The sequence below is a fragment of the Camelus bactrianus genome, chromosome 2 (assembly GCF_048773025.1).
Source record: "Camelus bactrianus isolate YW-2024 breed Bactrian camel chromosome 2, ASM4877302v1, whole genome shotgun sequence".
Classification (NCBI taxonomy): domain Eukaryota; kingdom Metazoa; phylum Chordata; class Mammalia; order Artiodactyla; family Camelidae; genus Camelus; species Camelus bactrianus.
The window spans coordinates 100,525,468-100,542,428 of NC_133540.1; the positions used below are offsets into that span (position 1 = coordinate 100,525,468).

A 16,961-nucleotide genomic window follows, 5' to 3' on the forward strand; every position below is an offset into this window, starting at 1 on the left:
GAGTCTGTTTCCACCAGCATAATTTTATCCTCACCCCCCTCCACCTCCCACTTCTCCCTATTGGATTATTTGAAACAAATCTTAGAAATCGTCTGATCCATTTGTAAATGTTTTAGAATGGACAGTTGTTTAAAGAAGTTTAGCTCTAAAGGGGAGGTGAGAAAGAGGGTGGTAACTGGGGAGATGTGGGAAGATATGTGTGTGTGTTTTTAACATGACAGACACTGAGGCATACTCAGTTCAGCTGGGCAGGACCTAATGGTGCAGGAGAGATTGACCTTGGACAAGAGCGAGATCTCCAACACAGAGCTGGGCACATAGGTTTGAAGGTTTGGGTGTGTGAAATTAAGAGTATTCCTCTCTGCCAGTTTAATTTTTTTTTTCTATTGAATGGGTGGCCAGTGAGAGGGACAGAAGGGTGTAAAGTTTTGAGGGGCTTGGGGAAGGTTGGAAATAGTCGCTGTGGAGTGAAGAGTAAGTGCACTGGCAAAACGCTGTTGGAAAGTGGGCACATTGAAGGTTGCTTGAATTTGGTGAGTCCTAGTGCATGCGGTCAGCTTGGGGTGCAACTTCGCCCCCAGCATTGCCCCTCTGTCTGGGTGTAGGTTCGATGAAGGTGGATAATTTGGTTCCCACTGGGTTGGTTTTTTGCCAAGTGGTGTGACCAAAGGACAGGATAAAGGTGTTTCTAGGAGCACCTAAAATTATGATCCCCAGACTCTAGGCTGAATGAGAAAGGAGAGGATGAGAGATCTCAGCGAGTTAAGTGTGGCTGTAATGGAGCAAAGCCGGCAGGCAGAGCCCAGCCTGGCTGGGTTTTGGGATGGTGACCAGGCCCAGGTTGTGTCTTTGGGAGTAGGTAGCTGGAGTGGAGTGGAAGATAAAAAAGTGGAGAGGGATAAAGGCAGCTGAAAAAGAGGACATGGGATCACTGAGCGAGCAGGATGTGGGAAGATGCTGCCACGTGGATACTGAAACCACCCAATGTGAGGACAGGAGATGGGGTGGAGAACTAGGCCGTCTGTGAATTGCAGGTCAGACCAGAAGAGGAGAAAGGAAGGGGTTTGTACAGTGCTGGGAGGCAGAGGGCGCAGAAGGCAGGTATTTTGACTGGAGGGTGAAGGTGCAGTGGTCTGGAAGCTGCTCTGAGGATCAGAGTCCGGCTGACCTCCTCTCCTGACCCTGCTAGAACTGGTGTGCGCTGAGCAAGAAGATGAGCACGCCTGACCTGAAGGGTGGCAGGAAGTGTGGACCTCAGGGAAGAGCCAGATTTCACCGAAGACACCGTTAGCTCACTCTCTTTCCCCGAGCTGTCCTGTGGGTGCTCCCGCACTGCCTTCGTGGTCCCTGCCTCTTGTCCAGGGTGTTCCTCTTCATCACTTGCCCCTGGGTCACCGTACTTGGCATGAGTCATAACTAGCCACCCCCACCAACTGCCTCTTCAGTGGGAAAATATTAAGATAGGTAGAAAAAAGCAGACTCCACCCAAGAATTCCCACATAGCAAAAATCATGGTTTGAATACATGGCTACCTCATAAAGAAAGATTTAATGAAATCTGTCTCATGTGCTATGTATACTTTTATATCTGACATCCCTCCTGGGCTCGAAGCCATATATTCTAATGCTGCTTCAAAAGTGGCTATGGATGTATTTAATACACATTATTGACATCGATTTATGACTGAGGTGTAGCTTTGTTGAAAAATTTTAGTGATTTTTGTCTATACCATAAAATCCTGCTTTCTTTAAGTATTATTTTTAAAAATTCAGCCTTGTATATGGAGTCACATTATTTTGAAGGCAACAAAAACTACACACACACACACACACACACAAGAAAAGATAGTGAACACTGTAGTGCACACAGATGACCACCGATCTCAAAGTCTCTGATGTTGAGGAAAGGAATTTCGATTGGTGAAACAATGTAATGGACCTGGAAAACAAGTGGAAACAAAAGAGATTATGATAAGAGGGTGGAATGTGCTATTTCTGCTGGGGTTCTGTTTGCTTAGAATTGAGTTATTCTGCATTTAATGTTTGCTTTTGACACATGACCATTTTGACCAGTTCTCAGCCTGCTTTTTGGCCATTTCTTTCTTTGATGGGAGATTCTAATTCTGTGAGCCCAGAGTAAGTAGCAGCAGCAGATTCTTTTTTTTTTTTTTTAAGTAAAACATAGTAGTCTCTTTCTTTTTAAAACACCTGTCTCCCAGATCTTTGAGGTTCTATGAACAGTGAGTCTTCTGCGATTGCCTGAGAACGTGAGAAGGCTGTAGAAGGATGGTGGAGCCACCGGTCCACGTGGGCCTGGCCCTCCCCACCCCCATACCTGGTTGGACTGAACTTTGGTCACTTTTCCTTGTCCCAGCAGACTGACTCATCCAGGCCTTGGGGGGAAATGGCACTCTGTGTGGATCACCAGTGACCACTTTGCCCTCAGCAGGGCTCAGTAAATGCTTTTGTTCAATAGGATTGCTCTGCATCACATCTGGTTAAGACCATGGGCTCCCAAGTCTGACTCCTGGGTTCAGGTTCTAGCTCTGCCACTTACTGACTGGCTGCCCATGGCCCTAGGGCAGATTCTTAACCATTCTAAGCCTTAAGTCTCTGTCTGTTAAATGGGGATTATGATAGTGCTTACCTAATGGTATTGTTGTGAGAATAAACAGTGCAGCTCCTGGCACACAGTGGGAGTACCCAGTAACTTCTTATCATGTTGGAGAGTTGAACTGGGGTTCATATGGCTTACCAACTTGATCCGTTTGGGGACTGTTAGGTTTTACATTGTGTTTCTCCATTATTCACAATATTTCTTGGAGATCTCACAGTTCCCTGACCCCCCTATTTAAATTGAGCTCCAACTGTCTACCCTCCACACCTCCTCCCTCCTCTCCTCCCCTCCACTCCCTGCTCCCTGCAGTCCCACCCTCGTTTCCTGCTTTGTTTTTCTTCCCTGCACTTAGCACCTTCCAACCTGCCGTCCACTGTGCTTGCTTTTTCTTTCCGGCTGTCTTTGCTCTTCTGTTGTCAGAGCCTAGAGTGGTGCCTGGCACATAGTGGGTGCACGATGGATAAACCTCTATCAGAATGATGCCATTGACCTTGAAAATGGTGGTATGATTCTGTACACCACCGAGTAGTATAAAAGCTTAGAATGTTTTATTCGGAAGTTCTGAGCGATAGTCTGCTTATTTGCCTGTCCCAAACCTCCTTTCCTGACAGAAGATAGTTGAAGCTGGGTAGGACAAGTTCGAGGGAGTGACGAAGTTGGATGAGGAGAGAAATAGGCTGGCCTTACTACCTCATCTACTGGTGTACTTCTGACACCTGTTCTTTCAGCAGGACCATCACCAAACCCTGTGGCGACCAGAGGGGATGCTGGTCTTCATAGTGGACTCTCTCAAGTATCATTTTGCTTTCTTGTCTATTTTACACACAACAGAACTTTTGTTGTTTTTCTCTCTTAGGGCACCAATGCCTCTGCTCTGGAAAAAGACATTGGTCCAGAGCAGTTTCCAATCAATGAACACTACTTCGGATTGGTCAATGTAAGTATTTTAAAATGTACTATTTTAATCTAATGTTTTAGAGCTCTTGAAGCAACTGCACTGCCATTTTCATCATTTGCAAGTTTTAAATAATTGTTCATGCTCCTTAGTTCTAAGAAGTGGCAAATATTGGGGTGGGGGAGATTGAGACCTGTTTTTGAAGGTATGAGTTGCCCCAGAAAAAAGATTTAATTATTGCATTAGTAGGCCAGGTTCTCTCCTCCTCCCCCAACCCCACTTTTAAAGGATTTCCTTTGCATGTGTAACTTTCAAAGCGATATTAATAGCCTTTGTAGCGATATCTGCTTTTACACATTCTCCCTTTACAATTGGATGGGCTCCTGGGAAGTCTCTGTTTCAGTATGCATCCGTTCAGCCAGAGGATTGAAAGTGTTACCAGCTCACCACTGTTCAACAGCAGCACTTGGTAGTGGTATTTGAAGCTTGATTAGGTTGTGGTGGGGGTGGGAAACTGGGACCAGTTTACCTTGAAATCCCTTGGCCTCATTTTACTTGTGCTCAGCAATGGTCCCCTTGTATGTGGCCAGACTTCCCAGGCTCTGTGTCCTTGACAAGTTGATTATGACCAAGTAGTAAGGCAGTATTACCCAACACCCCCCGAATGTCCTCACCTGATCCTTTCTCTCTGGGGTGGAGGATTTAAGTGACATCTAGTGTTAACTCATAAGCAGTTAGTTTTCTGGAACAACTGCTTTGAGCATCCTCTGTCAGAGCCCAGGTGTGATAGGTTGTAATTTCCACTGGAGAAGCTGGAAATATTCTCTGTGAGTGAATGCTGCCTATGGTATAATAGGGTGGACGTTGGCTTCAAAGGAATACAGACCTGAGTCTGAATTCTGCCTATGCTGTTCACTAGCTGTGTGACGTTGGGCAGTCACTTGACCTCTCTGAGCCTTCATTTCCTCCTCTGTAAAATGGAGATCATAACGGTGTCTACATCTTGGGTTATAATGAAGGAGCCATGAGAGCACCTATTGAAGATCCTGACATGAGGCTGAGGCACATTGTGGACACTCAGTAAAAGTTAGCTCCTTTTCTTTCCCAGGAGTTATCCCCTGGCCCAGGGCCAAATGTCAATAAAGGGTGTCTGGGTAGAGGTGAGGTACAGAGTAAAAGAGATAAGAATGGGAGGAGGAAGGCTAACGTACTGGCATATAGGGCATTATATTGGTGACTAATACTGACTTCTAATTTTAATACCATTTTTTTTAGTCATTGTGCAAAGGCCTCAAGCTTAAGCTCTACAAAGATAGTTATTCAGGTTGTGGGAATTCTGCCTCGTCTAGGGAAAAGACAGTGCAGACTGTGGAGGGAAAAAGAATAAAGGCCATGTCCTAGTCTGTGGAAGCATTGTGAGAGCTAAACTTACTAATAATTTCATTTATGTTTACTTCGAATGGTAATTCTTGAAAGTTCCAGCTTCTCCTTAAAAAGAGGTTTGTCTCATTACATAATTGTGTCAAAGTAGATTAAAATGTATAAAAATAGGAAGTGTTCTGTCTTAGCATACGTGGAAATGTCACACTAAGCATGGCGGTGCATCTGCCACGCTCTTGGGCAAACGACACACAAGCCGACAACCAGTCTTGAGAAGATGTTCATGTTCTATTTTAATCTTACACAGCATTTCGTCATCTGTGTTATTAATCTTGTGATTTCCTTAGACTGTTTTCATTTTAGTGTGTATGAAAAATTCTAAAATGAATGTCTCAGCTCCGTGTGCTCCCACAGGATTGGTTTTATAGTGGGTTGAAAACCAGTGAGATGGTGACTTTTTCCCTCATTAATCATAATCTTGAATATCCAGGGCATTTGAGAGTTGCAAAATCTTACTGCGTGGGCCCTCATCTGATTGCAGGAGACCAGGAACTGGGTAGTACTGTAGTGGGACAGTTGCCACCTTAGCAGAAACAAGATTGCTCTGGAGAAGGTGAGGGGATGCGGTCTGAAGCCAGTGGCAGGGGTGCTAGGATCCTGAAAGAGAGAAACCGAAACAAGTCCCCATTCAGTTAAGGCTGTTGTAGCGGAGAAAGCGGTGCCTAGTTCCCCGGGTTTCTTCCTGATTGGGATTTTTATTTTCCCTGCCGTAGTTCTGATGTGTAGCAACGTGACATCTTGTGTGTAGCCAGCTGCTTTTCTGGGTCTCCATATTACGCTGGGTTTTTTTGTCTTCTTCACAATCTCCCTCTTTTTTAAGCACCAGAAGTTCTCATTAGATTTTTTGAAATCAAGGTTGAGTGCTTCACATCATTTTAGAGACGTTTATGGGCTGGAGAGCTGCCAGGCTTGCGTACTTGTATTCATTTCTGTGGTGCTCAGGTGGGCACTGGTGGTCAGAGTGACTTACTTGTCTTCTAACAAAGACGGGGGAACCTGGGCGGGTCCCCAGAGGGTGGCCTTCTCCCTCTCCCGACCGGGTCCAGAGCGGCCCCGGACCCTGATGCGAACCGTCCCTGTTGTCCTTCCGCAGTTCGGAAACACATGCTACTGTAACTCCGTGCTCCAGGCCTTGTACTTCTGCCGGCCGTTCCGGGAGAATGTGCTGGCGTACAAAGCCCAGCAAAAGAAGAAGGAAAACCTGCTGACCTGCCTGGCAGACCTTTTCCACAGCATCGCCACGCAGAAGAAGAAGGTTGGCGTGATCCCACCAAAGAAGTTCATTTCGAGGCTGAGAAAAGAAAATGGTGAGTAGTGTGGAGACAGAGCTGTTTCGGGCTCTGAAATAAGGAGAATCGACAGTTCTGTGTCCTCAGAATGAATCTTTTTTTTTTTTTTTTTTTAATGGGAAAATAGTACGGCCAACTACTCAAATACCATTTTTTTTAAAGAAAAGATAGTTCTCCTTTCCCACCCAGTATATCAAACAAAAGTGGATAAAAAATATACTTAAAATTTTGGATTTATCATCGCATTTTGGAATGATCTTTTTATTTGCTCCACACTGGGAGGAGTTTTTTGGGGGGAGGGTCATTGGAAGAGGAAAGATTGCCCAAGGCAGGACACTGATTATAAAAATAGGTTGATGCAATAATTGAATAAAACAGTACTATCTTCTCAACTTGTCATAAGTGATTAAAGTAAATGTGTATTATCCAATCGGAGCCTCTGCTGATTTACAAATAATACCTCTGATTTTTATTTGCCAGAGACAATTGAAGGATATCAGATTGATATTTTTATATGATAAAAATGACCTACTGTCAACTGATTTTCTTCTGTTTTTTCCTATCTCCTTTTTTGCGGAGAAGGGGTGGTAGAGCCTGGGTTCTTCCAGGAGTTTTGCCTGGGTAATTTTTATGACCATACACATGTTTGACACGGCGACTTCTGCTTATTCTGAGTTGCAGCCCTGTTGCAACAGACTGGCACAGTTAACCAGCTGTTTGTTTTATAAAGTCTCATTTAATTTGATTGCTCTCTTTTAAAGTTGTAGTTTATACATACCAGAATAAAAATGATCTGGGAAGGAAGCGGAGCGCTCCTGAGTCTCCTTGTGACTGTGATTAATAATGAAGGTTCGCAGCTGCATTCGTCTCTCGATTGTCTGTCCTTATGGTGGGGAAGAGCGGCAGGCTTCTGGAAGCTTTTGTATTTGGTTTCAGAACACTGTCAGACAGACAGATACATTTTCACACATAACCCTCATCTCCCTTGTGTGTTTCATTTAAGCTGCTTCCAGCCTGGTCCAGGGTTTAATATGATCTTTGGGAAGAGACCCTGTTGGTCTGAATAAATTACAAAATGAATAATTGATCATTGGTGGTCACATCATATTAAATATTGATATTTTATCAGGGAGCTTATCAAGTAATACCTGCTATTTTTCTTTTCTTTTGTAGATCAAATGAAAATGTTTGTTGCTTTTTATATGATGACTTTTAGGGGAGATATAGGACATTTAGTTCTGGATGGGTGGTAAATGGAAATGAACAAAAATTTTTGAAAAGCTTACCCATTGAAGTTGCAAAATAGAGATGAATATAGTCCACACCTGTCCACTCTTTCAATATGAATATTGAAGTGTGGTTTGTAAAATTAAGCATTTTCTTTGCTTTTCAAGAACCAGAGATTGAAATAATGACCTTCTCCCTTGCAGATCTCTTTGATAACTACATGCAACAGGATGCTCACGAATTTTTAAATTATTTGCTAAACACTATTGCGGACATCCTGCAGGAAGAGAAGAAACAGGAGAAACAAAATGGAAAGTTAAAAAATGGCAACATGAACGAACCTGCGGAAAATAATAAACCAGAACTCACCTGGGTCCATGAGATTTTTCAGGGAACGCTCACCAATGAAACTCGATGCTTGAACTGTGAAACTGTAAGCATCGGGAGGGCTTCCATGTAATTTGCGTGTGCATATCTGTACCAGCGATGTGCATGCGTGCAGTGCCGTATCAGAGCACCTAGCAGTTGTCTTCAGTATATGCAGGCGATTCTGTGCATGTGTATGAACTTCAGGTGCAAATTTTCAGAAGCATGTCTCCACCCAAGATGTCTCAGCTGTCTAGAGGGATGAGGGAAAAAATATCTCAAAAACTAGATTGCTTTGCATCGTGGGCTAATTTTGAGGTCTACAAATTGAACTAGTAAACTGGACCACTACCAGTTATCTTGCAAAGATTTTTGGCCACAAGGAGATCTGTGTGACTTAGAACAGACCATCTCCCCAACTTAAAGGGAATCAGCTGTGGTATGGTGAACTTGAAGTCAGAAGACAGGCTTGACTTCTGATTCTCCAACACTCAGCCAGGTGTTCGGGATGGTCCCCTACAGATGCTGTTGTGAGGGTAGGGTGAGCTGTGTGTCTGGGTGAGTCTGGCTCATGGTAGGCATTTAGTGCTAGCTGAGTTAGAGGAGGTTTTATAGAGCCGGATTGAGAATGTTGCGTTGGCTTCATTTGATTTAACTCTAATGAGTGGCCTCCTCATGTGGTAATTGAAAGGCCAGCTCTAGAGCCAGGCTGCTAAGTTTGTATGCTGGCTCTGCCAGTCAACCGAAAAAATCAGCAGCTATGGGACTTTGTGCAAATTATTCAGTCTCTCTGTCCCCACTCCTCATCTGTGAACTGGGGGTGATCAGATCACCTATCCCGTAGGGTTGCTGGGAGGATTAAATGAGTTAACACTTGGAAAGCACTTAGGAACATGCTTGGCACATACCAAGTATGCAATAAAAGTCAGCTATTATTATTTATTATAACTGCTAATAATATAGAAAGTATGGGTTCATCTGGGGTTTCAGAGTTTTTTTTAACATTGTATGAAAAATCCTGTAGGATTGTGCATTTTTCTGGGGAGACAGTAGCTTTCATCAGATTCTGCAAAGGGACTGGGACCCAGAAATGGTTAAGAAATGTGATTTAAGTGGGAAGCTCTTTGTTTTTTGGCAGTCTTCTGTCCTTTTAAACAGTTTTTGAACATTCTGATTTGTTCACTGTAGAAACAATTACAAAACATAGCTAAGCCAGAAGAGACTGAAAGTTCCCAGTGATCTCCCCACCCGGAGATGATAAATTTGTATCATTTTCTAAAAATTGTGATCACGTTATCCCAGAGATAACCATTTAAACACTTTGAAATATATCCTGCCAAAACATTTTCTATACATACGTATCTATCTAGAGGTCTCTTCTCCCTCCCTTTCTCCTTCTGTTCCTTTGTATTTTACATTCCAGTAAAATTCAAATGAATACAGAAGTAGAGACAATACTGTAATCAAACCCATGTGAGTATTACTTGGGATCAGTGATTGTTAACACACTGGTCCATCTCCATCATCTTTCCTTTTGAGCATCCCCCACCACCACCGTCACCAAACTGGTCTGTATTTAGGCAAATCCCAGGTAACATCATTTCATTTGTAATTTCTTCATTACTTTGTTATATATCTCTAAATGGTAAGGAATCTTTTAAAAAAAAAATTGGTACGATACCATTATCACACCTAAAAATAGTTCTTTTAAATCATTTTTCACTTAATGTTCAAGTTTCTCTGATAATATCTTTTTTTTTTTTTTTTTTGAGCAGCATTAGTTCAAATCTGGATCCAAACATGGTCCACACTTCACATTTGGTCAGTATCTGTCTTAATCTTTAGGTTACTACCCCTCCTGTTTTTCCCCTTGCAATTTAGTTGTTGAAGAAATCAGGTTGTTTGTCCTAAGGAATTTCCCACATTCTGGAAGCATCCTGTGGTGCTGAACACGTGCAGTAAAACGACAGTACTTTTCTCCTGTCCTACTCTTTGCTTCTACTTAACCCACCTATTTATAGTCTTTTTTTTTTTCTCTTGGCTTTATTTGTATCAATGAAACATTTTTCTTTCTTTCTTTTTTGACATCTATTATTTTGTTAGTTTCAAATTCTTCTAGAGGTTATGCCAGAGACTACAACACGCATCCTTAACTTGGTTTGGTTTTTTACGACTTTCCCAGCAATGCTAAAACCTTTGAAACCCTTCATCTCCTCTTTCTTCTTTTGTTTTAAACCTCATGAGTTTTAACATTTTATGTGTTTTAACCCATTGCAGTTTTCTCTTCTTTTTGATACTGAATTTATTTTTAGAAAAGTTCATATACTTTTAAGCATCAGAATTAGGACTGTATTGTAAATAGTGTAATTTGCAGATTTGCAGTCTTTTTTCTCTCTTCCCTTCTTTTAATAAAGGAGTATTCCCTGGCACCATTCTCACCTTACCTCTAGTGTCTGCTCTATCACCAAGTCCTGTCTATTGCATCTCTCTTTAATCCTCTGCTTCTCTGGGTCCCAATGCTCCCACCCTAGCTGGGGCCAACCGTCACTACTTTATCCTATACATCTGTCCCATGCCAATTTAACTTTCAGAGCAGTCAGAAGAACCTAGGTGGGTAGAAGAACCCATCAGCCCTTGCCTGGCAGTCTCCGCTAAACCACTGCAGTAACTTCCTACTGGATTTTCTGGGTTTTTCCTCCTCCTGTGTGGGACTCTCCCACCCAAAGTACAGTAGTAGCCTCCAGTTTCTCTCTCTTCTTGGGGAGAATTTCTTGTGTAAGAATTATCTTTGAATTATCTGTTCTTCAAATGTTTGGTAGAACTAGAAACTTATATTTGCATCCCTTAAATAAATAGTTCAGTTTGTCTTGTTTTTTGATCTTTATGTGAATGGATCATACAGCATGTATTCTTTTGTGTCCTGTTTTTTTTTTTTTCGTCTCAGTGTCCCTTATGAGATTTACTTGTGTAGCTGCATGATGCTTTAGTTCTTTCATTGCTATGTAGTATTCCATTGCCTGAATATACCACAATTCATGAATCCATTTTACTGTTGGTGGCTATTTGGTCATTTCCAATTTGGGGCAACTATGAACAATGCTGTGAATGTTCCAATACATATAATCTAGTGTACATAAGTCTAATTTCTCTAGGATACAGAAAAGTAAATTTGTTAGGTAATAAGGTGTGCTTATCATTAAACTCATTAGAAAAATACCAAATTCCCAAAGTGGTTGTACCATTTTATACACCCAGTGTATAAGCATTTTCATCTGTCCACGTTCTTGTCTTCTTTTTTTTTTTTTTTTTAACTTTTTTATGAGAGGGGAGGGGTGATTAGGTTTGTTTGTTTATTTATGGAGGTGCTGGGGATTGAACCCAGGACCTTGCGCATGCTAAGCACCCACTCTACCGCTGAGCTATACCCTCCCCTCCTCATTTAGCCACATCCTTGCCTATGCCCACTATTCTCAGATGTCTTCACTTTGGTAATACAGTGGCTGTATAGATGAGAACTCTTTTATTCTGTAAATATGTTTCTTACTTTGTTTTTCCACATCTGCATGTAAAGGTACAGACACCGAGAATGCAGTGAGAGCCTTGCCTTTCTGGAACTTTCAGTATGGAAGACAGACACTTACAACAAAATGAATAATTGGTTTTGTAACTACAATTGCAAAATGCTGTGAAGGAGTGTGGAGAGAACCCTGTGAGCTTATGATACAGGAACCAGACAATGGGGTATCACCTCTCTACATTTAGCCAGGAAACCTGCCCAGACTGGACAGCTGGTCTAATCCTTTTAGTTATCTTTGAAATTAACAGTTACTAAATCCATCTTGTGGTACTCTGTGTGGATTTTCAGATAATAGGCTCAGTTGCATTTGTAGTTTCTTTTTTTGTCTATGAACAGGTCAGTTGATCCCAGCAAATGCAGACATTGCACCCCCCAGATAATTGTATTGCAGAAGCTGTTACCCCACCCTGTGATTTCAAGGAGAGTTACTGTGAATTGAAAGTCTGTGTGCCAAGATTCCTCCCAAACTTCTGGGTCATACTGTAGAGTTTGTCAGAGTGGGATTCCAACCATTTATGCTAGGTTTGTGGAAGAGAATTGGAATGTGTGGGTGTGTCTTTATGGAAGAGGGTGCTTCCTGAAAAACCTGCATTTTTTTGTCCCCTGAAATGATTAGATTTGTGGCAAGAATGTTACACTCCAACCCCCCAGAATTAGTTGGATAATCACCTCCATTTTCTTAGATCCTTTAACTGGCTGGGAGTCACCTAATCCTTTCTCTACCAATGCCTGAGTCCCTTCTGTGATGTCCTAGCCAGTCGGTCACCAGCATCTGCTGGATCCCATCCAGGGAGAGGGAACTCAATCTCCCGAAGTGACGTGCTCCATTTTTAGAAAGCTCTAATTGTTGGAAAGCCCTCTACTTTCTAAGAAAATACATAGCCTGCGGGCTTTGTTGTTGTTACTGTAAAATGCTGAGAACTTAGTATAAAAGAAGGAATAAGTTAGTTTTATTTCACAGATTGAGAAATACAGGACCTGCTTTGAGTAGCGTCCTCTGCCCAGGGCAAGCAGCCTTTACAGAGTGCTTCCGTCAGAATTGCCAGTACCATTAGTGAACTCTCACAGTGGGATTAAACTGTGCTAGATCTGGAGCGGCAAATTAGCCCCTGGGGAGCCTCTCTGTTGTGATGGCCTCAGCTGGTTGTTCCTCCAACTGTGCAAAACTCTTTGTGCCAGTCTTCATGCTTTCAGAAAACAACATTTTTTTTCCTTTTCCAGGGTCTCTCGCCCTTTGTAAATGTTGCTTGTGATTGCAGTGCAAATGTCAACTGAGGGGTTTATGGAGACGAATGGTTTCATTCTGCAGTAGTCTTGGAGAGACGATTTTAAGGGGGCCATTCAGTCTGATTTTCCCAGATGACCTTGACCAAGGCATTTTAGAACTGAGGCGTGGGAATTTCCCAGTCTAGCCTCAGTGCTCCGTTGGTGGTTCTCTGCTTGAATCATAAGATTTGCTAGGCCAGTTGGAGCTTAATTTTGTTGTTGTTAATTTCTTCCCTTTCCATTTAAACTGAGTTTTTGCTTTGCAAATCTGTGGTTTTCAGAGATTCTCAGAGGCTTTTTTTTTCTCATTTCTTTTTAAATTGAAGTATATTCAGTTTACAATGTTGTGTCAATTTCTGGCGTACAGCAAAATGTTTCAGTCATGCATATACATATATATATTCCTTTTCATATTCTCTTTCATTATAGGTTACTACAAGATACTGAATGTACGTTCCTGTACTATACATTATAAACTTGTTGTTTATCTATTTTATATATATAGTAGTTAGTATCTGCAAATCTCAAACTCCCAATTCATCCCTTTCCACCCCCTTCCCTGCCCCCAGCAACCATAATTTTGTTTTCTATGTCTGTGAGTCTGTTTCTGTTTTGTAGGTAAGTTCATTAGTGTCTTTTTTTTAGATTCCACATATGAGTGATATCATATGGTATTTTTCTTTCTCTTTCTGGCTTACTTCACTTAGAATAACAATCTCCAGGTCCATCCATGATGCTGCAAATGGCATTATTTTATTCTTTTTATGGCTGAGTAGTATTCCATTGTATAAATATACCACAACTTCTTTATCCAGTCATCTGTAGATGGACATTTAGGTTGTTTCCATGTCTTGGCTATTGTAAATAGTGCTGCCGTGAACATTGGGGTACATGTATCTTTTCAAATTAGAGTTCCCTTGGGATATATGCCCAGGAATGGGATTGCTAGATCATATGGTAAGTCTATTTTTAGTTTTTTAAGAAATCTCCATACTGTCTTCCATAATGGCTGCGTGAAACTACATTCCCCCCAACAGTGTAGGAGGGTTCCCTTTTCTCCACACCCTCTCCAGCATTTATCGTTTATGGACTTTTTAATGAGGCCTATTCTGACTGTTGTGAGGTGATACCTCATTGTAGCTTTGATTCGCATTTCTCTGATAATTAGGGATATTGAGCATTTTTTCATGTGCCTATTGGCCATTTGTATGTCTTCATTGGAGGATTGCTTGTTTAAGTCTTCTGCCCATTTTTTGATTGGTTTGTTTGTTGTTTTGTTATTAAGCTATATGAGCTGTTTATACATTCTGGAATTAAGCCCTTGTCAGTCACATCATTTGCAAATATTTTCTGCCAGTCCATAGGTTCTCTTTTTGTTTTGTTTATGTTTTCCTTTGCTGTGCAAAAGCTTATACATTTAATTAGGTCCCATTGTTTATTTTTGCTTTCATTTCTATCGCCTGGGTAGACTGCCCTAGGAGAACATTGCTAAGATTGATGTCAGAAAATGTCTTGCTTGTGTTTCCTTCTAGGAGGTTTACAGTGTCTGGTCTTATGTTTTAAGTCTTTAAGCTATTTTAAGTTTATTTTTGTGTCTGGTGTGAGGGAGTGTTCAAATTTCACATGATTTACACATGGTTGTCCAGCTTTCCCAACACTACTTGCTGAAGAGACTGTCTTTTCTCCATTGTATATTCTTTCTTCTTTTTCCAAAATTAATTGATCATAGGTATGTTCATTTATTTCTGGGCTCTCTATTCTGTTCCATTGATCCGTATGTCTGTTTTTATGCCAATACCATGCTGTTTTGATTATTGTAGCTCTGTAGTATTGTCTGAAGTCTGGGAGGGTTATTCCTCCAGCTTCATTCTTTTCTTCAACATTCCTTTCGCTATTCCAAGTCTTATGATTCCATATAAATTTTAGGGTTATTTGTTCTACTTCTGTGAAAAGTGTTCTGAGTAATTTGATAGGGATCACATTAAATCTGTAGGTTGCTTTGGGTAGTATGGCCATTTTAACAGTATTAATTCTTCCAATCTAAGAGCATGGGATATCTTTCCATTTCTATAAGTCATCTTTAACTTCCTTAATCAGTTTTGTAGTTCTCCACATATAAGTCTTTCACCTCCTTGATCAGGTTTATTCCCAAGTATTTTTTACTTTTATTTTTTCATGTGATTTTAAAAGGTATTATTTCTTTCCTTTTCTGATATTTCATTGTTAGTGTAAAGAACACAGCTGTTTTCTGTATGTTAATCTTGTGTCCTGCTACCTTGCTGAGTTCTTTTATCAGCTGTAGGAGTTTTTTTATGCTTGGTGGCTTTAAGACATATTTATATCTGTTCCTGGAGCTAGAAGGTTGTCTAAAGACCTGCTTTATTAAGTACCAATTGTATGCTCCTTCTTGACTTGTTTGCAGGGGTTAAAATTGATTCAGTAGATGTTCTGAGCCCTTCACAGGAGAGGAGTTAAGAATGGGCGACGCAGTCAGGTGGGATCACTCACTGAGCTGAGGTTCTGAGTTCCCAGGACTCAGGTGGGCTGTAGTCGCCATTTTCCCCTCAGCCCAGCATTTTGGCACTGCCTCTAAGCCAGCACATTTTCAGTTCCTGGCTGGACAGCTTGGAACTGCCACCTGGTCACCTTTTCTACTAAGCCCAGCAAAGGAGTCTTTGGAATTTAGAAGCACATTTGAATAGAATTTTAATTACTCAGAAACTTAGCAAAGCTTATGATTTACATGTATGCCCTATGTATTATTCTGTTAATTGATTTGTAATTAATTAATAAGAGCAAGTAGTGTCTCTCCCACCCTTTTAACACTAGTTTTGGGGGAACTCCATGCCCAGAATTGCGGGAGAAGAAAGGAGAATAAGATGTAGCCTGGACCTGCTGAGAGTATTGGAGTCTTAGTGATATATATGTTTCCTTGGAGACAAGCTGTGTTTTCAGTTAAACCAGAATGAGATCCCTGTGTGTGGGAAGAAAATGGTTTTATTTTCTGGCAGCTTTCTGGGAAGAGAGAAAAGAAAAAGAATATTGCTTGATCATCACTCATTGCTTTTGACTATGTCAGTGTGAGACGGGGGAGAGAGAAGAATCCGAATGGAAAGGTTTAGTGCCATGTTTTGATGTCCCGGGTGGAGCTGGTCCACCCGAGCAGTGCTTTCTCACACTCTTAATTCTGGAAGCAGTTTGCCCTGGGAATTGAGAGGGTTACAGTAACTGTCTCCAGTCAGTTAATTAGACTTGTACCTTTCTTCTCTCTCCCTGTAACAATTAAGTGGAGGAAGAGATTTGCATCTAAAGGGAGACAGTGTTTCTTTGTTTTCACCCTTCTTCAAGTACAAGAGCTTTAGTAGAACCTAATTTTAGCTATCCAAATTATGTATGGTTTCAGTTGGTTATAATCCTTTTATTATCTCCCAGAGGAGGGCCATTTAGATTTTTTTAAAAGCTTTACTAATTAAAAAAATATAGTGCCTGTGAATTATTTTTAAAAAGTCAGACACAGGAATGTATAAAAAGAAAATCATTCGTAATTCTGCCACCCAGATGCCACTGTTGGCGCTTAGACATCTTTTCATTTGTTCAGTCTTTTGTTCAGTTACATATTCATTTATTTAGTAAATATGTACTGGGTACCTATTAAATGCTAGAAATTACTTTATGCACTAGGGATATAACAGTTAAAGCAAACAGAAAAGACAGTCCCTGCTCTTTATATTTACTAATATACACATTTAATGCTATACGGTTTCCTTTTAGCACTGTTTTAGCTACATCCCACAAATTTTGATACATTTTCTTTGTCATTAGTTCAAAATATTTTCTAATTTCTCTGTGGTTTTTTTCTTTGACCCATGTATTACTTAGAAATATGTTGTTTGATTTTCAAATATTTGGTATTTTCCTAGATATCTTAATGTTTTCCAGTTTAATTCTGTTTTGGTTAGGGAATATATTCTGTATGATTTCAGTCTTTTAAAACTTACTATGACATGCTTTGTATCCTAACACATGATCCATCTTGGTAAATGTACTTGAAAGCAGAGTCTTTCAATCATAGAACCATATACTTGTAGGATCAGATCATTCTCTGTGGTGGGGGCTGTCCTGTGCATGTTTAACAGCATCCCTGGCTGCTTCCTGCTAGATGCCAGCGGCATCTCCCAAGGTGTGATAACAAAAATATCTCTAGACAGTGCCAAATGTCCCCTGGAAGGAAAGATTTCCCTTGCTGAGAACCACTGAGTTGAAAAGAATGTATATTTTGCGGTCA

At 41.0% G+C, this 16,961-nt stretch overlaps 1 protein-coding gene across 5 annotated transcripts in view; it reads left to right on the plus strand.

Annotated features, from left to right (window-relative positions):
• USP46 (ubiquitin specific peptidase 46) overlaps window positions 1–16,961 on the plus strand; it is a 60,579-nt gene that overhangs the window by 19,971 nt on the left and 23,647 nt on the right. For all 5 annotated transcript variants that reach the window (XM_074348041.1, XM_074348044.1, XM_074348061.1 and 2 more), the window contains exons 2-4: window positions 3,473–3,553; window positions 6,045–6,258; window positions 7,671–7,900. In XM_074348041.1, the coding sequence (XP_074204142.1) occupies window positions 3,473–3,553; window positions 6,045–6,258; window positions 7,671–7,900 (525 nt within the window). The remainder of the gene's footprint in view (window positions 1–3,472; window positions 3,554–6,044; window positions 6,259–7,670; window positions 7,901–16,961) is intronic.